This window comes from Leuciscus leuciscus (genome assembly GCF_965113295.1).
Source record: "Leuciscus leuciscus genome assembly, chromosome: 1".
NCBI lineage: Eukaryota > Metazoa > Chordata > Actinopteri > Cypriniformes > Leuciscidae > Leuciscus > Leuciscus leuciscus.
This window is the reverse complement of record NC_138725.1, coordinates 62,619,286-62,641,923: the sequence shown is the minus strand read 5'-3', so window position 1 is coordinate 62,641,923 and position 22,638 is coordinate 62,619,286. Positions and strand designations below refer to the sequence as shown.

The following is a 22,638-nucleotide window of genomic DNA, read 5'->3' as shown; positions in this document are numbered from 1 at the left end:
AATTGCAGCTTTATATGTCACAAATTATAATGTTTATTTAAAAAAATATATATATATTTTTTTTTTTTTAACTCTGAGACAAAAACAGGCTTCCATACCATATAGCTTTTTGAGGTTGTCTCAGTCAAAAATCAGGAATATCAGCCCAGAGATGGGATGCTTATATTCATAAATATTTGTATTTAAGTAGATCCATTTAAATAACAGAATTGTTCATATTTTTATAAGAGGTCTCTCATGTTCACCAAGGTAGCATTTAAAAAAAAAAAATACAGTAATATTGTGAAATATGATTACAATTTAAAATAACTATTTTCTATTTGACTAAAATGTCTTTATTCTTGTGATTTAAAGCTGAATTTTCAGCATCATTACTCCAGGCTTCAGTGTCACGTGATCCTTCAGGTTCTCAAGAAAAAAATTCTTATTATCAATGTTGAAAACAGTTGTAGTGCTGTAGAAACTGTGATGTTTATGTAACTATTATGTAAAAGCTTGTGTTTATGTAAATGTCTTTACAGTCACTTTTGAACAATTTAATGAATCCGTGCTCAAAAAAAAAAAAAAAAAAAAATCCTGCTGACCCCACACACTTTTGAATGTTGTGTATATCCATGTTATAAAAAAAAGTGGTATTTTAGATCCGGTGCTAACAAGTTCAAAAAGGAAAGAATTAGTCAGGTTAAAATGTTTTATTTAACCAGCTTTGTTTGTTCATTTATTCGCATAAATATTGGGAAAGGAAAATCGAGATAATTGAATTCCTCGTTCAACACTTGGTGCCATATTATAGAACCATTCTAACTCAGAATCGTATGTGTTTGGTAAACATGCCGATTTCAGACAGGCTTTCTTTTTTTTTTTTTACAACATTCATTCTCAGAACCTGATTTACTATGCTACAAAATAAAAAATTGGACTATGCTACAAAAACTAAAAATATATACAGATATTAAAAAGTAGGTTTTCAGTAGGTAACCAGCAGCGACACCCATCCCCCATTGCGCCATGCAGTCTACATTCCATCCTACATGATGAGGCTCAGCCCAACCGCTTCCGGCTGCTGATGTTAGGGGGCGCTCGCGAGCCGCCGACTGATGCATGCACAGGCCGCTCTAGAGATGCAATCAGACCAGATGGGAGGGGGGAGCGAGAAGGAAAAAGGAACTAGCTGAGCTGCCCTTTGTTTCTAGATTTGCCGAAGAGTACGGGGAAGAGACCGGCGCGAATCTACACTGTAAGTCACGCTCTAAACACGGCACAATGTTTGTAGAACACATGACGTCATGGCGGACTTTTAAATTGATACATTTTTGGAACGGCGATAGAACGCGAGCACGTTCTTTGTATCGCCGGTTTGCTTGTGCTCCGATCAGTCCGACATTACAGTGCCAGAGCAGCGGCAGAATGAATGAAGAAGTTTTGGGAATGTAACTCGAGCGGGGTACCGGGGTCAAGCGTACGGAAGGCGGGTGGGATCAATCACCTTTAAAAAGATGCTCGCGGTATTTATCTCTGTGCTCGAGTTGGATATCTCAAATTATTTCCTTTTTTTTTAAAGCACACACAGACAAGGAGAAGCACAGCATGGCCGACTGTAATCACACATACACACAAACCGGCCTTTTGCCCTTCTTTGTCTTTCCTTTTCGCTCTTGTTTATTATTTTCAAACCATTTAAAATGGTATATATAACGTTTAAACTCTGCTCCAACACACGCCGTCTTGTGAACACATATCGGGAATGGTTTAACCAGTTAAAAGTCGTTTTGTTTTATGTCTTTGGTTTTAATGGGGCTCTAATCTTCCTCTTGTTCCCTAACGTTAGATCGTTCACGTCCTCAAAAATCACTAAAATAGTGATCACTTCTTTACCACAATTTCCGGTACCTTTGTGAAATTTCCTGCAGCATTATAACGTGATTTATTATAATGTTGAAAACAAATATTAGTGAAGTTAATGGGATATTGTTGGCTAATGTTTAGCTGTTCGGTGTTAGCAGGCTGCTAATTCTCGTTAGCCTTTGGGGGGAAATTTGACGTTTATTCTTTTTATCACTGTTTATTAAAGTGTTTTTGATATGTTTGTTTTGCACCAATATTAAAAAGAAATGTTTGTGAATATTTGGTTATTTTTTAATATATATAAACCCGCTGAAAGCTTGTTAACCGGCATATGCATTTAGCAAGTAATTAATTACCTCATTAAAGTTAATTGTTTTGCATTATTTAGACCTCAGAATGTATTTTCAGCTGTTTCATAAATTGAAATCCTATTATGAGAACCAGTAGAAGACGTACTTTATTTGATTATATAGTTAACCCCGGGGCTAGTTGTCAATTTTGGCTCCAGTAAATATTTCTCAGGGTGGGTTTATTTGTGTCAGTGTTACTGTTTCTTTGCTACAAAACACTATTGAACTTTTCCGTTGTTATTGTCAGTTATTAAAATGATACATTTTCCGCATGTCATTATATAGCTGACTGTTGTCTGAATGTATGCCAGTGTAGGCTATTTACAGCAATAATACAATTGTAATATTATATTAGTGTTGAGGATTTATACATTTTTGGTACAAATTCTTATTTAAGTTTTCACTGCTAAAGAAAACACATCTGTGTAATTTGATATTTATTTATATAATTTTTTAAAATCTCATTTTATACTGTTGCAAGCTGTAGTTTATGGTCAAGTCTGATTTGTTTTAAGATATAAAAGTCTTTTTAAAATAATATAAAGGCTTTTTATTGTTGTTTTTCATGTTTTAGGGCAAGGTAATTTCTTACGATTTGTTATTTGTTTCAAAGTCACTTTTGAACAATTGATTATTTTAAAATAAAAATATCATATTTTGTATATTTTAAAGTGACAAAATTTTTTGATATAGCCTACAATAGGCAAAATGAAATGCAATCTGATATATATATATAAAAAAAGCCTCCTTTGGGGTCTTCACTAAAATGTATTCATTGACATACATTAAGGCACAGATTAATTAACCCATTTTCTTGTCTTATTTCATGGGCCGTCCTTTTGTAGCCATAACTGGATTAATCTGAAGTGCATGTGATGTATATACCGTGTAATGTGTTTTTACAGTTGTACAGAAAATTAGTTTTTTTTATTAATTGAGGGTTCTGGTTGGTTGCTATATACATGAGTATGAGCTTGTGGAAATATTTTTATTTCTCCTTTCATTCCCATCATTATCATTAGCTAAAATTGTTTTATACAGTATATATTATACATATGCTGTTTTTAAGCTAGTTTTGGCATGTTTAATGTGTTGTTGTTGTTGTTTATCAAGCTGCTGGAATTCATCTTATTTTCTTTCTCAGGCCTTCTGAAAACAGATACATAACACTGTTTTTCCACCTCTTACTACTTCTGGCTCTGCTGAGCGATGTCCACCCCTGACCCTCCTATGGGCGGGACCCCTCGGCCGGGCCCTTCCCCGGGCCCTGGGCCGTCTCCCGGGGCCATGTTAGGGCCTAGTCCTGGACCCTCACCTGGCTCTGCTCATGGCATGATGGGCCCCAGCCCTGGGCCCCCCACCTCAGGACACCCACTACCTCCACAGGGCCCCTCAGGTTACCCCCAGGACAACATGCACCCGATGCACAAGGTACTCACAGGTTTTATCAATATGCATCTGGTTCATTTTAAGTTGTGTTCCATGTTTCATTTATGCTGTTTGGTCATTCTTTATTTTTTTTATTGTTTGAAGCCCATGGAAGGCATGCACGAGAAGGGCATTCCCGAAGATCAACGCTATGGTCAAATGAAGGGTATGGGCATGAGACAGGGTGGGCACAGTGGCATGGGACCCCCACCCAGTCCTATGGACCAGCACTCTCAAGGTATCTATCTATTGTTCTGTCTGTTGTTCTTTTTATCTATCTGTCATTCTATTCATCTTTCTAACTCATTCTATCAATGATATATTATGTAATATACACATGCACATGTGTGAAATGTAGGATATGCAGATGTTTGGTGCGCTCTGTGTAATACGGCAAACAGATGGTGTGCTCGCTGCTAAACTGTTGAGACTGGGTGTAAAAAAGCCATCCAACCTGTTTGCTCACATTTCCCTTTGATGTGCACTGCTTTGTTCCTCCACTGGGGCCGCACGCACGCTTATTTTCCAGACAGAGAAATGTAGACTGAATGGGGTTACCCTTTTGAAACGGAAAGACAGACAGTTGTTGGAAACCACAAAGTCATGACAGAAAAAGAAACAAGTATTATAAGAAAGCAACAGACATGAGTGTTTTGTGTTTTCTGCAGCTCTGTAATTGTTTTCCACATGCCTAAATTTTACAACGAATGGCTTGACATTTTTTTGCCAGAAAATTTGACTTTTTATTTAAAGTTTGCATTTATATTTGTCATAATCTACCAATATAATCTAATATCTTTGTATTTGCCTTAAAGAAAACATCACTGTTGTAATTGATCATACTTTTACCCCATCCCCAAGTATTAAACTGGTGTGTAACCTGTGCGTAACAGACATGAATGACACCGCAAATTGGGATTTATGTACTATAACGCAATTCAGAATGCATTCGCAATTACGTTAGCAATGCATTGAAAAACATCCATGACTAATATTTTTTGGGGGAAATCTAACAATGACATTTTCTTTAATTTCTTCCAGGTTATCCCTCTCCTCTTGGTGGTTCTGATCATGCCCCCAGCCCGGTACCTTCTAACGGTCCTCCATCTGGCCCCATGATGCCATCTGGTCCTGGTGCTGTCCCAATGGAGGGCGGTGACCCGCAGAATCGGAGCGTAGGTGCAGGTTCGGTACCCAGCGGAGGACCTCCAAATGCAGGTGGGCCTGGTGGACCCGGCGGACCCACTCCTTTCAACCAAAACCAGCTTCACCAGCTGCGGGCACAGATCATGGCCTATAAGATGCTGGCGCGTGGGCAGCCTCTACCTGACCACCTGCAGATGGCGGTGCAGGGAAAGCGGCCCATGCCAGGCATGCAGCAGGGGATGCCCAACATGCCCCCTGCTTCAGGACAAGGAGCAGGACCTCTTGGACCAGGTGGCCCTGTTCCTGGGGGACCCAACTACAATCGACCTCCTGGTAAGGTGACATTTCATAAAAAGTTCATAGCTCTCCAAAAATGATTTCCTACGGTCAGCCTACAGCGTGAAATTAAAGCTGAAAAACATTGCCTACCGTACCTTTAAGATTCTGTTATTTACAAATACTTGATGTATTTTACCATTTTATTCTTTTTAAATAAGCTTTCAGTCTTTCAAAATGCAAAAAAATCTTCTAAACGGTCTAATTTCAAAGTAAAATGTAACAACTTTTTCTTTGGTCTTATAATGTGGACATATATATTCTTGACAGATTTTGGCAGATTCTTACAATTAATTTATTTTAATCTTATTCTATTACAATTGTTTGGATGTTTCAGGAATGGTCGGTCCGAACATGCCTCCTCCAGGACCCTCTGGTGTTCCTCCAGGCCTGCAGGGACAACCCACCAATGGGCCACCTAAATCTTGGCCTGAAGGTCAGTTAATTATGAAAATTGTCCACAGTCACTACCAAAAAGCAATTTAAATGTAGATTTTGTATTGGATCCGGGAAACCTCAACAGCTATCAGGGTTGTATTAAATGAATTTCTGAGAAAGTAATTTCTTAGTCGCATATTTACGATGCATTTGTAATTCCAGGGCCCATGGTGAACGCTGCCGCCCCTGCAAGTGCCCCACAGAAGCTGATACCTCCTCAGCCCACGGGCCGCCCTTCTCCAGCGCCACCTTCAGTTCCTCCTGCCGCCTCTCCCGTCATGCCCCCTCAGACCCAGTCTCCAGGACAACCGGCCCAGCCGCCCATGGTCCTGCATCAGAAGCAGAACCGCATCACACCCATCCAGAAACCTCGGGGTCTTGACCCAGTGGAGATCCTCCAGGAGAGAGAGTACAGGTGAGATGAGGGTATCCTGATGTGTTTAGGGAAGAAATGGCAAATATTAAAACGCACTTAAATTCAATTCTGGAAACACCACCTTGTTAACTGGATTCACCAACATTTGATGATGTTGTTTCCATCGGTCAGGTTGCAAGCTCGTATTGCTCATCGTATTCAGGACCTGGAGAACCTTCCAGGCTCTCTGGCGGGAGACCTGAGGACCAAAGCCAACATTGAGCTCAAGGCACTTAGGCTCCTGAACTTTCAGAGACAGGTATGACTTGCATCATATTATTTAGGGATGTGCCCGAAGTCAAATAAATACCTTGTTCGGAAAGGCACGGATAATGACTAACGCATTCTACGGGTTGGATGCTTTTGCGTTCTCTCGCAATTATAAAGTAGGGTTATTATATTGCATATAATTGGCAGGCGTCAAGCAGCTGCGATCAATATGCAGGGTATTAAATGTTTTTGTAGGGTATGCAGGGTATTAAAACATGTATGAATAGGCTTTTCAATTTCACTTTGATTTCTCGATCATGCGTTCTCTGTATTAAGGGAGTGCATATAAAATATAATTGTTAATGACGTTCAGGATCTGTTGTGCACCAAATCATCTGATATCGTCCTGTCAGTCACCTCTCCTTTATTCTCGGCTCCTCAAACATTGTGTTTTTTGAATAATGAAAATGCTGTACTTATTCAGAGAAGCAGTTCTTTATTTACTCTTGCACTGCAAACAAGCAGAGGTGGTCCTCAAAATGCGTGCAGGACTTCATTCACGATTGAGGCGGGTGGAGCTTCTCTATGAGGTTTTGCTGAAGGTTTGAGTATTCACTCGAGTTACGAGGTTTAGTCACAAGCTCTTAGTATAAAGCTGTTTAATATAAAGTTCTATTCAAATTCTGGTATAAAGTATAGGCAAAAAAATGTATACATTTTCCAGGCCTTTCCGAATAAGGTGTTCGGCTTCGGAAACTATTATTATTGTTATTATTATTATTATTCAATTACTGTTTTATTTAAAAAATTTTATATGCATTTATTTATTTATCTATTATTTGTAATTAATACATTATTTTTATTTAATTTATTTTATGTATGTGTTAATACTATTATGTATTTATTTGCCATTATTATTTATTTATTTATTTATTATTTTTCTTATAAATTATAACAACTAAAAATAATTTTAACATGATTTCCCAAGAAATATCTCGCATCTCAATAATTATAATGCATAATGCTCTGGAAGGTGGTTGTAATTGAGTTCAGCCAAGTCCTGCCTCATTGTAAAGGGATATTTCACCGCTGGAAAGATGAATGTGTATTTAAATTGGGTTATTTATGTAGTAGAAATGTGAAATTATTTTAGAAGTTGGTGCCTTCTAGACTGAGAAAAGCCAGAAAATGTATTTTTGGCTCATGTGGATGAAAGACAACAACTCCCAGAATGCACTTGCTTCGCTGCCCTATGAGGCCACTCCCAAGCCACGCCTACCGGTTACAGAGGGCAGTATCGGAAGAAATGATACAACTAGGCGACTAGTTGACTCGAAACTGAAAAGACTGCGTTTTATCGTGAGATCCCCCTATGGGCGGTTTGAAAACATGCGGAACGAGCTCCTACTACTGGCTGTAGTCTCTCGCCTCTGGACAAAAAAGCCTCTGATGACGCAAAATGACAATTTGTGCGTCATCTGATGTTTTTTCCCAGACACACAATACAGAAATCTCTCGTCTCAGGGGGACATGAGGGAGGGAAGCACGGTCATTCGAAAATACTAACGGGTTTCTACTAATACAAAGCTTAATGCTAATCGGTGAAGTATCCCTTTAATGGTTTTTGACCCATGTTGTCCATGCCAACACAGCTCCGGCAGGAAGTCGTAGTGTGCATGCGGCGCGATACGGCCCTGGAGACCGCGCTGAACGGCAAGGCCTACAAGCGCAGCAAGAGACAGTCCCTGCGTGAAGCTCGCATCACTGAGAAACTGGAGAAACAGCAGAAGATCGAGCAGGAACGCAAGCGGCGACAGAAACATCAGGTACGAGACCGTTCTGGCCTGTTCTTTTAGAGTTCAGTCATGAGACTGTTTTACAAAAGATATGTACAAAGTTATGTTTTAATTGTGACCTGATTCACAAATGACAAAATACATTGTTTGTGACGGAACCGCCTGTTCTTTTATTGCATTTTGTAGGAATATCTCAACAGCATCCTGCAGCATGCTAAAGACTTCAAGGAATACCATCGCTCCATCACCGCAAAGATGCAGAAAGTGACCAAAGCCGTAGCCACGTACCATGCCAACACTGAGAGAGAGCAGAAGAAGGAGAACGAGCGTATCGAGAAGGAGAGAATGAGAAGGCTGATGGTGAGGAGATGCACAGACTTCCCATATTTTCTTGAAATAATAAAAGTTTTTTTGACTTGACAACAACTCAACTTTAAAAACAAAATTAAAGCGTTTTTTGTCTGAACAAATGTCTAAGAAAAGTATGTTTTGTGTGTGTTTCTCCCAGGCTGAAGATGAAGAGGGTTACAGGAAGCTGATCGATCAGAAGAAAGACAAACGTCTGGCTTACTTGCTGCAGCAGACGGACGAGTACGTGGCCAACCTCACCGAGCTCGTCAGGGCTCACAAAGCTGTCCAGGCCCTCAAAGACATGAAGAAGAAGAAGAAGAAAAAGAAGAAGAAGGTGAGTGGATTTAATGGAATAGAATGGGTTCCGTAATGGAATCTAAATGGAGTTGTCCTTGTTTTTCCAGTAGTGTGTGAGATCTTTATGTCTGCTTTTCTACTCGCAGAAGCCAGAGAACGCAGAGGGTGTTCCTGCTCTCGGTCCAGATGGAGAGGTGAGATCTTAAAATTGGCAGATATTTGGCTTTTTACTATTAGCTTGGCTGGTCATAATTTGTGCTAATGTGTCTCTTGTGGCGATTTGATTTCAAAATAAGGTTGTTTTTTTCTCTCTCTTTTTTATTTTAAGTTTTGTTTAAAACTTGTAGGTTTAGTTGAAACAATTTTGGGTATATCAAATCTAGTTGCAGATATTTCTTGGACATGTTGCAGCGGCAGTTGAGAATCACTGTTACATATTAATAATAATAAATAATAATAGATTTTATTTATAACGCTATAATGATTTACAATATAATGATTATATTGTATATGTTATTAATATAATATGCTTTTATGTATTCATAATTATTCAATTATTTTAATTTATTTTATGTATTTATATATGATTATTATATGTATTTATTTATTTGTAATTTTTCTCATAACTTACATAAAATATAAAATAACAATTCTTTCATTTTTATCAGTTTAAAGTGATGAGAGAGATTATTTATATATATATATATATATATATATATATATATGTTTTTGTCTCCCATTGTAGCCTCTGGATGAGACCAGTCAAATGAGTGATTTACCGGTGAAGGTGATTCACGTGGACAGTGGGAAGATTCTCACCGGCATGGATGCTCCTAAAGCTGGACAGCTGGAGACTTGGCTGGAGGTGAATCCAGGGTGAGTGACACACTTTGGGCATCTCATTCTTTCAAAATATCTGCTAATGGGTTGGAGTAGCACATCACAACAATATTGTCCCTAATATAGTGTATTTATATTTATCTGACTAAAGCAGCAGGTTTGTTTGAATGTTATTTTGTTGATTTTCTGTAGGTACGAGGTTGCCCCGCGGTCAGATAGTGAAGATAGTGGCTCAGAGGAGGATGAGGTATGGCTGTTCTTCAGCTCTCATATCTGGATGTTCATCATCTCTTGAGCAACACACTGTGCTTTCTGAAAGGGCTTTAAACGCATTTGAAGAGAAAACTCTAGTTAGTGTGTGTGTGTGTGTGTTCACAGCCTTGAGCTGTCAGCAAGTAGGCCATCATCAGAATAAGATTAATGGCTATTTTACCCTGAGATACTGCTGCCATGACCTGATACAGATAGCAAATATTTGCCTTTATGCACATTTTAACCTTTTCATACTGGTATCCAATACAGTAGGCTGGTATATACAAGCCATTTTAACAATTCACAATGCATTCTATAACCTCAGTTTAATTTGATTTATGATCACAAATGAATTATATAATTACACAATTTGAAACAATCTATTGTTTTATGTGGTTGTCCAGTAGTTTTACATTTGTATACATTTCATAACCTATTAATTTAATTAATTATATTTATAAACACAATTATATTTTCTTTCAATTTTTTTATTCTATATAATTTGTGTTTATAAATATAATTAATTAAATTAATAGGTTATGAAATGTATAAATGTAAAACTACTAACCACCAATAAAAAAAATAATAATTATGTAATTATACATTTTGAAAAATTATTTATGTGGTTGTCCAGTAGTTTTATATTTTATACATTTCATAATCTATTTAATTAATTTTACTTGTAATTCATTTATAATTATTTATACATAATTATATTTTCTTTCAATTTTTTTATTCTATATAATTTATGTATAAATAATTATAAATGAATTACAAGTAAAATTTATTAAATAGATTATGAAATGTATAAAATATAAAATTACTGGACAACCACATAAATAATTTTTCAAAATGTATAATTACATAATTATAATTTTTTTTATTGGTGGTTAGTAGTTTTACATTTATACATTTCATAACCATTATTTATAATCACAAAATATATCAAATTAAAATATTACGTATGTAAAATGAATGATTACAAAAAGCATCTATTTATATCAGCATCTATGTTTAAGTTATAAGAGTTCAATACATATCTTTACATTTTATTGTATTAATGTACCATTGTATTTTCTTCTTAAAGGATGATGACGAGGAGCATCAGCCCTCTCAGGCCCCAACAGAGGAGAAGAAGATCATTCCAGATCCAGACTGTGAGGACGTGTCTGAGGTGGACGTCCAGCACATCATTGAGTACGTTACTGGCTTAAAGCTGTACTTTTTACTTTATACAAATGGGCTGATTTCAGACCCGTCCCATGGTCTTTTTGTAATTCTATTGTGTCATAATAGTGTACATAACTAAGATCCGTCTCTCTCGCAGGCATGCCAAGCAGGATGTTGACGATGAATACGGTAGCGCAGCGTTCGCTCGCGGCCTACAGTCTTACTACGCCGTGGCTCACGCCGTCACGGAGAGGGTGGATAAACAGTCGAGCCTGCTAATTAACGGACAGCTCAAACAGTACCAGGTACACGCATGCAGACCAACCAAACTGCAAATACACCTATTTGAACCGCTGAGATTTGATAAATGGCATGTGCTAAAGTTCTTGCATCTGTCCTGTCTGCAGATCAAAGGTCTAGAGTGGCTGGTGTCGCTGTATAACAATAACTTGAATGGCATTTTGGCTGATGAAATGGGTTTGGGAAAAACCATCCAGACCATCGCACTCATCACCTACCTCATGGAGTACAAACGCCTCAACGGACCCTTCCTCATTATCGTCCCCCTCTCGTGAGTCACTTTTCACACTCTACACCAGGGCTATTCTATTAGCTTCATTCGAGGGGGGGTTGGTTTGGGGGTTTAGCTTATTTATTGAAACAACAGTATGCAGATATATAAGATGTGTACCATAATAAATAAAAACGTGATAATTTACAGCTGTGTGCAACTATTCACTATGAATATATGAATTATTCAAGCTGATAGCTATTGGTAAGAATTATTCTATTTATAATTATTATAGGCTTTACATGAAAATATTCTGACAGTGAGACTTGGTAACCACAGATAAAACCATGCATGGATACTCACTCACTACCACCACTGTATAAAAAAAAATGCCTAAACACCTTCACAAGGACATTATTTCATAACAAAAATGAGTTATATATTCCTCTACCCAACTAATAAATCTAATGCAGTATAAATGACTGTTTCATCAGATTTAAACTAGTTAAATCATTGAGTAATTTGTGGTTTGTAACAGAGGTGTGTCGCTTCTCGCTGAATGTCACAACGCTGTTTAATAATGTTGATCGGGAGTAAACGCAACTGTTATCCACTGGGCCGTGTGTATTTCAAACTAGTGAAACAACTGAAAATAGCGACTGAGAAACCGCTTCAGATGATTCAGTTACAGAGCAGTCCGAACTGATCCGAAAGGTTTCAGACCGTTATGCAAGCGCGTTTGGCCAGTTCATGGAAAAGAAAGAATCGAAACAAAATAATTATTAATTCACGAATGATTGGTATCGCTGGTTCATTCGACAAAAATACGGGGCACACAAAAACTGCTGAAATATTCGCACGGAAAACGTTTCTCTGGTCAATCGAACCAAATTAGCCGGGAAAGAGGAGGAGGGAGGTTTGGGGTGCCCTCGGGCCGGATGGAGATGTTTGGCGGGCCGCCAATTGAACAGCCCAGCTCTACTCTGAGAAATAAAAAAAATTGATAGATGACTTAAATATCTATATTTGGAAAGATTTGATCTTTCTAGAATGATTGGGGTGATTTTGTTGGTGAGTGCATCTGCATAAAAATTAAAAATACAAATAAAATACTTTTTGTATGAATCGTCCTTTTGGGCTGAAAAATGTGGGGTGTTTACACGTGTAATATACTCTTTGCAAGAACAAACTTAAACCTTCTTTTTGCCATTTTTGTATTATTGGTCTATTATATTTGGAAACATCTCAACAGAAATCATTACAGTAATATTTATTTGTTTTCTCTTACAGGACTCTGTCGAACTGGGTGTACGAGTTTGATAAGTGGGCTCCCTCTGTGGTGAAAATTTCTTACAAGGTAGTTACTTGATACATTTATGTAGTATTTAAATGTAAAAAAATGTTTTGCCAAATTTAACTGGTTTTCCAAAAATAAATGCAAAGGAATACAAAATAAAACTGTATCTGGAGAATCATGTAGAACATTACAGGATTGTTAACTCATTTTCTTTGCTTGTTTTGGTCTTAGGGCTCTCCTGCTGCTCGCCGCGCGTTCCTTCCCATTTTGCGCAGCGGCAAGTTCAACGTGCTTGTCACCACTTACGAGTACATCATCAAAGACAAGCAAGTGCTGGCCAAGGTACAGACCTGCCGATTGTCAAGTTATCATTGTCACCCATTTACATTTGTTTTGCAAAGCTTTTTGACTGCGAGCTACTTGTCCAGATCCTAATGATTCTCTCTGTCTCTCTCAGCTCCGCTGGAAGTACATGATAGTGGACGAAGGTCACCGTATGAAGAACCACCACTGTAAACTGACTCAGGTGTTGAACACACACTACCTGGCGCCCAGGCGTGTGCTGCTCACCGGCACGCCGCTGCAGAACAAGCTGCCCGAGCTGTGGGCGCTGCTCAACTTCCTGCTGCCCACCATCTTCAAGAGCTGCAGCACCTTCGAGCAGTGGTTCAACGCTCCGTTCGCCATGACTGGAGAGAAGGTAAGCTGATTTCAAATCCAGACGCAAGAGAAGTTTTAGTAGGTGTACTAGCACATTTGGACTGGATACGACAAATTGAAATTCTGTTTTTGTGTCATCTTGCCCTGTAAACGTAGTCGTACAATGTTATGTTTTAAAGGTGGACCTGAATGAAGAAGAGACCATTCTGATCATCCGTCGTCTGCACAAAGTGCTCCGCCCCTTCTTGCTCAGGAGACTCAAGAAGGAAGTGGAGGCCCAACTTCCGGAGAAGGTTTGTTTTTGTGCTTGCAAACTATTCAGATAAAACAATTGTTTTTCATTCTTTAAACTATTCAATATGGATCTCAATTTGTGTTTGTCCTGAAGAGTTTTTTTTTTTTTTTTTTTTTTTTATCAAAAGAAGGATAAAGTAATATTAAACATGCTAAAAGCAAGAAATTGTAAAAATGTACAATAATCCAGGCATATTTTCCACACCGTTTTAAATATTTTTGTTATTTTTTTACTAAATGAACACCGAATATTTAACTATTTCCTTTGTTTGTATGCCCCAAAATGACAGCGCTTAGAAATAGACAGCAATATTTATCTACATGCACTACGGTTTCAAAATGATTTTGAACGTTTTTCATGCTAACCAAGGCTGTATTTGTTTGATCAAAATTACTGTTTCTATTTTAGAATGTAATTTATTCCTGTGATCTTAAACGTATATATTTTTTTTTATGTTGAAATGTGAATTTGTCCGTCTCTGTTTCCTTGCGTTCAGGTGGAATATGTGATCAAGTGCGACATGTCGGCTCTACAGAGAGTGCTGTACAGACACATGCAGGCTAAAGGAGTGCTGCTCACCGACGGCTCGGAGAAAGACAAGAAGGTGAGAAGACGGGATTCACGCCGATAATGTGCGAGGAAAGTTCAGTGTCTTTGAACTGGTCTAATATCCATCTACCTGTTACAGGGTAAAGGAGGCACTAAGACTCTGATGAACACTATTATGCAGTTGAGGAAGATCTGTAACCACCCGTACATGTTCCAGCACATTGAGGTGATCATTTATTTCACATATTCTCTGCCTATGAGGTCTTTTTCATCCTGTATGCTTATCTTCTGGATTTGTGGCACGTTATTTGACATTTTTTGTTGTCTGTTTTGCAGGAATCTTTCTCTGAGCACTTGGGCTTCACCGGAGGCATTGTTCAGGGGTATGTAGAGCACTTCCCGATAATGGAAAGGTTTATAACTTTGCGTTCTCGTTGGTTTTATCTGTGATTCACCATATTCTATATCACCCTTCTTTAGACTTGATTTGTACCGTGCCTCTGGTAAGTTTGAGCTGCTAGACCGTATCCTGCCGAAGCTCCGCGCCACCAACCACAAAGTGCTGCTCTTCTGTCAGATGACCTCGCTCATGACCATCATGGAGGACTACTTCGCCTACCGCAACTTCAAATACCTGCGCCTGGACGGTGAGTTGACTGACCAGGTTCACATAGAATCAAGAAATTGTAAGACTGACTTTTTTTTTTTTTTAAATAACTGACTAAGGTCTTAGATTTAATGGTTCACTAAAGACTATCAGTCAAGTTACAGACAGTCCAATCGTGCTGACATCTTTCTATTGTCCTTGTAGGAACCACTAAGGCTGAGGATCGTGGCACATTGCTGAAGAACTTTAATGATGCGTCCTTTAATTATTTCATCTTCCTGTTGAGCACCAGAGCAGGAGGTCTGGGGCTGAACCTGCAGTCTGCTGACACTGTTATCATCTTTGACAGCGACTGGAACCCTCACCAGGTACAATACTGTCCTTTGAAATATTTAGTTTTTTATTAAGAGGGGAAGCTCTTAATGTCCACTGACAAAAGTGACTGTATTTTTCACAAATCCTACTCACTTTATTATAGACAGAATAGTTGTATTAGTTCTAACATAATGTATGGAATAGAATGTGTGGAATCATTAGTTACAAATCTTTAGAATAGATTCATTGTCGATTAGAATACTTTGTTCGGAATTGTATCATTTGATCTTAAGAGTCATTGTAGAATAAAATGTATGAATGTTAATTTGTAAAAAAAACAAAAACATTTTCTTTGCAGAATTTAATATTTAGTATAAAATCATTGTGGAACAGAATCTTTGGAATCAGTAGTAAAGAATCTTTAGAATAATTCAGTGTTGAATAGAATCTTCAGTCTAGAATCATCGTAGAATAGAATGTATAATTGAATATTAATTTGTAAAAAAAAAATTAGATTCATTGCAGAATTGAATCTTTAGTATAAAATCATTTTGGAATAGAATCTTTAGAATCATTTGAATAGCATCACTGTAAAATAGAATCTTCAGAATCAGTAGTTAAAGGTTGTATCAGCGATTTCAGGCCCAAACATAAATGATCACATTCATCTAATCTTTCCTAACGATCCGCTAGCTGCCCGCCCCATAAGCATGCCGTCAAAAAACGCGTCTCTGTAGGCAGCCTAGGCTCTGAGATCTGCACACAAAAACAGTTGGTTTCACCACCACTCAAAATCAAAATAAATAGTGTTCCAACCAATCACCGACAGGGGTGGGTGTTGTGAGGTTTTTGCGTGCAGCCGTCATAGGCAGCCGTGCACGAGCACAAAACCTCACAACACCCACCCCTGTCGGTGATTGGTTGGAACACTATTTATTTTGATTTTGAGTGGTGGTGAAACCAACTGTTTTTGTGTGCAGATCTCCAGAGCCTATAGGCTGCCTACAGAGACTTAGTTTTTTGACGGCATGCTTATGGGGCGGGCAGCTAGCGGATCGTTAGGAAAGATTAGATGAATGTGATCATTTATGTTTGGGCCTGAAATCGCTGATACAACCTTTAAAGGATCTTTAGAATATTCATTGTTGAATAGAATCTTCTGTCTAGCGTTATTGTACAATATAATCTTTAGAATTATTGGAATAGTAGAATAGAATGTATAATTGAATGTTAATTTATATATTTCTTTTACAATATTCATTGTGGAATAGAATCATTTGAATAGCATCACTGTAAAATAGAATATCTAATTAATTGTAGAATAAAATGTATAAGAGAAAGTTAATTTATGAACATACTTATGTTAATTTGTTAATTTGTGTTTATTCATAATACATTGTTCATTTTTCAACTTGAAATGTTAAAAATATATTAGTTTATGGAGAAATGAACATCACCCTCCGTTATAATATTGTATTAAAATGTTTTACATTGCTTATTGTTAAGTGTTAGCATTTAAGCTTTAGTCGAATCTGTGTAAAAGATTCAATGCATTTATCTGCAAAGTTGTTCAATAGAATCTTTGGAGTCTCTGTATTGCTGTAATATTTCTTCTTTTTATAATATTTCTTGTTTTTATGAGTCTGAGTTCCGCAATATTTTACGTCTCTGATCGCCTCTCTGTTTCCTCATAGGATCTGCAAGCCCAGGATCGCGCCCATCGTATCGGGCAGCAGAATGAGGTGCGTGTGCTGCGCCTGTGTACCGTGAACAGTGTGGAGGAGAAGATCCTGGCCGCTGCCAAATACAAACTGAACGTAGACCAGAAGGTCATCCAGGCCGGCATGTTCGACCAGAAATCCTCCAGCCACGAGCGCAGGGCTTTCCTGCAGGCCATCCTGGAGCACGAAGAGCAGGATGAGGTACAGACACTCGTTTATCATGGGCAATTTCAGTGTCCTGTCGACAGGCTCTGTTTTCTGTTGCTGACGTTTACTCTCTCCTCTCAGGAGGAAGATGAAGTACCCGATGACGAGACCGTTAATCAGATGATCGCTAGAAGCGAGGAGGAGTTCGATCACTTCATGGTCAGGAGTGCTACTTGTTTTCATTTAACTTTTGTCAACTTGACACTCTTTGTTTTGTTTCAACTTTGTTATTCCAATTCTTCCTGATTTCATTTTCGACCAGCGCATGGATCTTGACCGCCGTCGTGAAGAGGCACGTAACCCGAAGCGCAAGCCCCGGCTGATGGAGGAGGATGAGCTGCCCACCTGGATCATGAAGGATGATGCGGAGGTGGAGAGGCTCACCTGCGAAGAAGAGGAGGAGAAGATCTTCGGCCGTGGCTCCCGTCAGAGGAAGGAGGTGGACTACAGCGACTCCCTCACGGAGAAACAGTGGCTGAAGGTGAATGAGGAATCCCCACACATCACATTGTGTTGATTCTGTTGTTGTAAAATGGCAAGCGTATTGACCTATTTTACTGCTTCTCAGGCCATCGAGGAAGGCACCCTTGATGAGATTGAGGAGGAGGTGCGCCACAAGAAAACGACCCGCAAGAGGAAGCGTGACCGTGACCTCGACCTTCCAGGCCCAGCCACGCCCAGCTCCAGTGGGCGGAGCAGAGATAAAGACGACGACAGTAAGAAGCAGAAGAAACGCGGCCGTCCTCCTGCCGAAAAACTCTCTCCCAACCCTGCCACGCTCACCAAGAAGATGAAGAAGACCGTGGATGCCGTTATCAAATACAAGGATGGGTTAGTCTCTTCGATCATGTTCCTGTCTCTTTTTTTTTTTCTTTTTTTAGTTTGAATCATGAACATGCATGCAGAGTGTCGACCCGCTGATGTGTTGTAGAATGTGTGTACAAAATTTCTATTACGATTTACAGATCAATTTAAGCTGCATATTTCATGGTTAAAGGCAGCTGTGCAGAATTGAAAAAAATAATGTAATTTGTGTCAGTTTCTCGACCACCCTCTAAGGTTATTTTTTATTTTGCATTCATACATTTGGTTGATGGTTTAATCTGAAGAAGTTTACACTGCTTTGTAAAAGTACTTTTTTATTATTATTATTATTAGTTCACACATGTTAACTTTGCTGGGAATCAAACCCATGACCTTGGCGTTGTGAGCGCTATTCTCTACTGTTTTAAGATTCAAGAAAATATTATTTTTAATGTTATTATTTTAAAATGAAGCCATAGTTAAACTTTATAAAATGTACATTTTGTAAATAAGTGTTTAAACATTTGTTGGTGAATTATATTATTCATAACGATTATATCCTGGTTTTTAACATAATACAAGGTCTAGACAAACACAGTCTTACCAAATGGTTCCAGACCTGATACATGCAGTGTTTCCATGCTTATAGAGAGATTGTATGCTTTAATTGATGTAGATTATATAACATTTTGGAGTAAAACATTTTTGTCACTGTATTTCTCAACAGCAATGGGAGGCAATTGAGTGAGGTGTTTATTCAACTGCCGTCTCGTAAAGAGCTACCGGAATATTACGAACTTATTCGCAAACCTGTGGACTTCAGGAAGATCAAGGTTTGTCAACCATTCATTGAAATTATTAATTTAAAGTTTTTGGGGTTTTTTACTTAAATTTGTTTTGCCTTATGAATGCTTTGGCTGGTTCACAAACACCCATTGAAATACACTAACAAAATCTCAATGGGTAATTCATAATCATATATTAGTAAATAAAGATTCAAGTGTTGAATCCTGTTCTCTGTTCTGTACAGGAGCGCATCAGGAGCCACAAGTACCGCAGTCTGAACGACCTGGAGAAAGACGTCATGCTGCTTTGCCAGAACGCTCAGACCTTCAACCTGGAGGGATCACTGGTAATATTCATCATCCATGTTGTTAAATTATTTACACCAAACAAAAAGCACTAATGGATCAGCTTGTTAAGTTTGTAGGGCATTTTGTTTCATCTTTAAAGTTATTTTTAGGACCATTAAGATGTTTTTGCATCATGACATTGACAGTTAGGTTCACTTTCTCCCTTCACTTTATGCTAAATATACCCAATATGTTTTATTATCATTAATATACTATTGTAGGTTTTTTTTATGGCATTTTTATATATTTTTTATTTTAAAGTTTTATTAATTTTGCTTGTAATTTTTATAAATGTCTTTATAATAAAAAAAATTTAATAACCCTAGTTAGTCGTACTTCATTTAGCTGATTCAGATGATTATTATATTTCAGATCTACGAGGACTCTATCGTGCTGCAGTCTGTGTTCACCAGTGTGCGGCAGAAGATCGAGAAAGAAGTAGAGAGCGAGGGAGAAGAGAGTGAGGAGGAAGAGGACGAGGTAGATGAAGGATCGGAGTCTGAATGTAAGTATCGATGATGATGATGATGATACTGCCACTGTAATTCAAAATTGTGAAATTCAACTATTTTCTAAGCAGAGTGTCATGCATGTACAACTCAAATTTAATTGAAGTGAGTCCATGATTAACACACATGTGTATGTGTTTTAGCTCGTTCTGTGAAGGTGAAGATAAAGCTGAGTCGAAAGGACAAGGTGGAGAGAGGGAAAGGAAGACGCCGAACTGGACGCAGCTCGCGCCCTAAACCTGTCGTTAGCGACGATGACAGTGAGGAGGACCAGGAAGAGGTACTTAAGAATAATGAATATTGAACTTAAAGAGAGAGTTCATTCAGTAAAAAGCCTCTTTTTCTCATCCTCAAGCCATCCCCACCCAATGTGTATGACATTCTTTCTTTTCTTTCGCTAGCATTATATGGACTATATTTTCACACTTGAAATGTTTAACCCTTGGTCATTGTAAACCCTGGGTAAACAGAATCCTGCATGGGTTATCTTGCTTCACGTTTCACACTGATCATAATCTACCTGGGGTTAACGTTAATCCTGGGTATTCATAAACTGCTGTTTCATACTGTACATTCCTAAACCCTGGGTTAACATTCTTATTAGCATATTTGCAGTGTTAGTGTCATTGATTTGATGAACGCTGTGATAGGTTTACATAAATGCACAAGAATTGCGCATCCTCATATTATATATAGCAGACTTTACTATCAAGTTTACCCTGGATGAATGCCATGATGTGTTAAATAGCACATTACGTATCCTCATATTATGGGCCTAGCATTATAGCACTAACAAGCCTGCTAAAGGTCACAGCCTCTAGTGTACCTCTTGAGGCCAGGGGAGTGAGGTTTACTCACACAGCTCTTACTAGCGGGCCTCCGTTACACTCACCCCCTTAAACCTCACTACCATCCGGGTCACGGCACCAATGTGACTGGTTCGAATCCAGCTTGGAGTGGTACTAGTAAGACAGGTCTCAGCAGCATGGGAGTCGAGAGCAAAAGTGGTGTTAACGCTGCTCTGGAGCAGGGTTTCATAAATTACAAGTGTGAAACGTTCCTTTACCCAGGGTTAAAAGTGTTTAGAATGACGATAACCCGAGGTTAAGCACAGTTTGAAAAGCCCTAGAGATTAATTATTTTCCTAAAAATCTGCCTGTTTATCTGAAAACGGCTACTATAAGGTGTATAATTGGGAATGGTATGAGGGTGTGAGTTTCAGGTATGAGTGAACTATCCCTTTAAAGAAAAAGTATAGATATTAAGATATTTATCCTCTTGTTTTTCACTTATGCTAATTGTCTTTCTGTTTTTTACAGGAGCATTCTGTTAGTGGCAGTGATGATGATTAAACCTCCTTCAGGACCAATTTATGTCTCTCGCTCACTTCTGCAACAGATTCAACAGATGCCCTCTCCCGAGGGCCTAGTTTTACCCTTTTTTAGAGAGAGGACACTGATTAAATGAGAAAATGACACTATAAAATGCAGAAAAAAAGAAGGCCTCCCATTTGCATATTTAAGCAGATGATATCAATTTATGTATAGCAAGACAGTTTACGTATTGAGCTTTAGTCTTTTCTTTCCATATTTGTTTTTATGATTTTTCACAAGGACGTGACATAAGATGGACAGATTTTTGACGGACTGACTGAGTGGACCAGTAAGAGTGGATCATGTTTCAATGTCTTCTTGATTTTAACCACGTGAACATCACCCCTTCATCCCCCACCCCAGACCCCAGAACGCATGTTGTTTGTGGAAAACGCAACCAGTTAGTTCTCTTTCCGTTTTTCTCTTGATGTCTCTGTTTAAATTAAGATTGCAAACAGGATAAAGGTACTTCCTCCTCGTCAGGAGAAATGGGGGAGAATAGGGTGTAGGATTCTGTACTGTCAGTGTCACTGGATTTCCAAAATGCACAATAAAAGCGTCTCAGAAATACTCAATGCTTCAGAGTTGTTTTGCACACAAGTCATCTCAGAAATACTCAATGCTTCAGAGTTGTTTTGCACACAAGTCAAGACTTCAAAACTGGTAAAATGCATATAGTAGTGAGTAGAGATTGACCAATTCATAGTTTTCATCTGACATCACACCCTTTGTGGGAATGCCCTCCATTGCTTGCCAGTTATTTGTACAAAGCAGTAAGTAAGGCAGTGATATTAAAAGACCAAATTCAATATACACCTTACTGATGATGCATACAGGTAAACCGTAACTTTAACTAAATTTGCTGGGATGTCCACTCCTGGAAAGATTGCCAACCATCTTGAATGTTTTCCACTAGTGAATACTGTAGAATAATGGACTTCAATTGTTTGGAAATGGCCATATAAACCTTCCCAGATTGATGGGCAGCAACAATTGCTTCTCTAAGATCATTGCTGATGTCTTTCCTCCTTGGCATTGTGTTTTAACACCCTTGAATGTTCCAGACCAGCAAACTGCCAAAACTTCTGCTTTTATAGCGGTGATCACACTTGCTGATGATCAGTTAATCAAAGGTGTTTTATTAGCAGCGCTGACTGTTACTTATACTCTTAATTCCTATGGAGGGTGTACTTAGATTTTCACATGGCTTCTCCATTTTGGCCTAGTTTTTGTTAAAAAAAAATAAAATAAAAAATTATATATATTAGTTCTTTGTTCATCTAATGTTGTTTACCTGATTTTAAGAACTGCTAGGACCAGGTGATTTTTAATAATGTCTGATACATAAAACCATAGAATTCAATAGGGTGTCCTTTCTTTTTCACATGACTATGTTCAAGGCTTGAAACGGAGGGAAGATTCACAGGCCTATGCTGTGCTGCAGTTCTATGGATATTTTGCCCTCCAGGTCTCTGCAGTCACATGACCAAAAACTGAGTAGGCCTACTAATCCATATTGTAATAAATAATAGGCGGAACTGGTTTTCCAACTTGATCTCACAGCAATTTGTACGTAATTTACGAGGTGGCTAAATTCGCCCCTAAACCTACTACCCATCACTGGGATTTAGACCGTGCGAGGGACGTCGTATGAATTTGTATGCGACCTCGTAAAATACGTACGAATTGGTCGTGAGATAGCGTTGGATTTTAAATTGTTTTATTTCTGCTTGTAGACTCAATACATTCTTCATCACTATTCAAAGTGAAAGGTGTACTTCAT

The 22,638-nt window shown here is 38.3% G+C and overlaps 1 protein-coding gene across 2 annotated transcripts; it reads left to right on the top strand.

The window, feature by feature from the left end:
- Positions 1-1,089: 1,089 nt before the first annotated feature.
- On the top strand, positions 1,090-21,425 carry smarca4a (SWI/SNF related BAF chromatin remodeling complex subunit ATPase 4a). 2 transcript variants are annotated; one of them, XM_082162504.1, is made up of 34 exons: positions 1,090-1,237; positions 3,340-3,626; positions 3,729-3,861; positions 4,665-5,102; positions 5,443-5,541; positions 5,706-5,958; positions 6,091-6,217; positions 7,821-7,994; positions 8,151-8,324; positions 8,473-8,649; positions 8,759-8,806; positions 9,358-9,488; positions 9,645-9,699; positions 10,792-10,901; positions 11,032-11,179; positions 11,282-11,445; positions 12,676-12,742; positions 12,914-13,024; positions 13,140-13,382; positions 13,522-13,635; positions 14,134-14,241; positions 14,326-14,412; positions 14,523-14,569; positions 14,667-14,833; positions 14,998-15,161; positions 16,803-17,030; positions 17,118-17,195; positions 17,299-17,517; positions 17,605-17,867; positions 18,568-18,673; positions 18,871-18,972; positions 19,346-19,478; positions 19,626-19,762; positions 20,802-21,425. In XM_082162504.1, exons 2-34 carry the CDS (start codon positions 3,405-3,407, stop codon positions 20,832-20,834), a joined length of 4,860 nt encoding a protein of 1,619 aa, XP_082018630.1. In that variant the 5' UTR covers positions 1,090-1,237; positions 3,340-3,404; the 3' UTR covers positions 20,835-21,425. The 2 variants fall into 2 exon arrangements, with proteins under 2 accessions (XP_082018630.1, XP_082018629.1); XM_082162503.1 differs by having other exon boundaries at positions 16,803-17,195.
- The last annotated feature ends 1,213 nt before the right edge of the window (positions 21,426-22,638 follow it).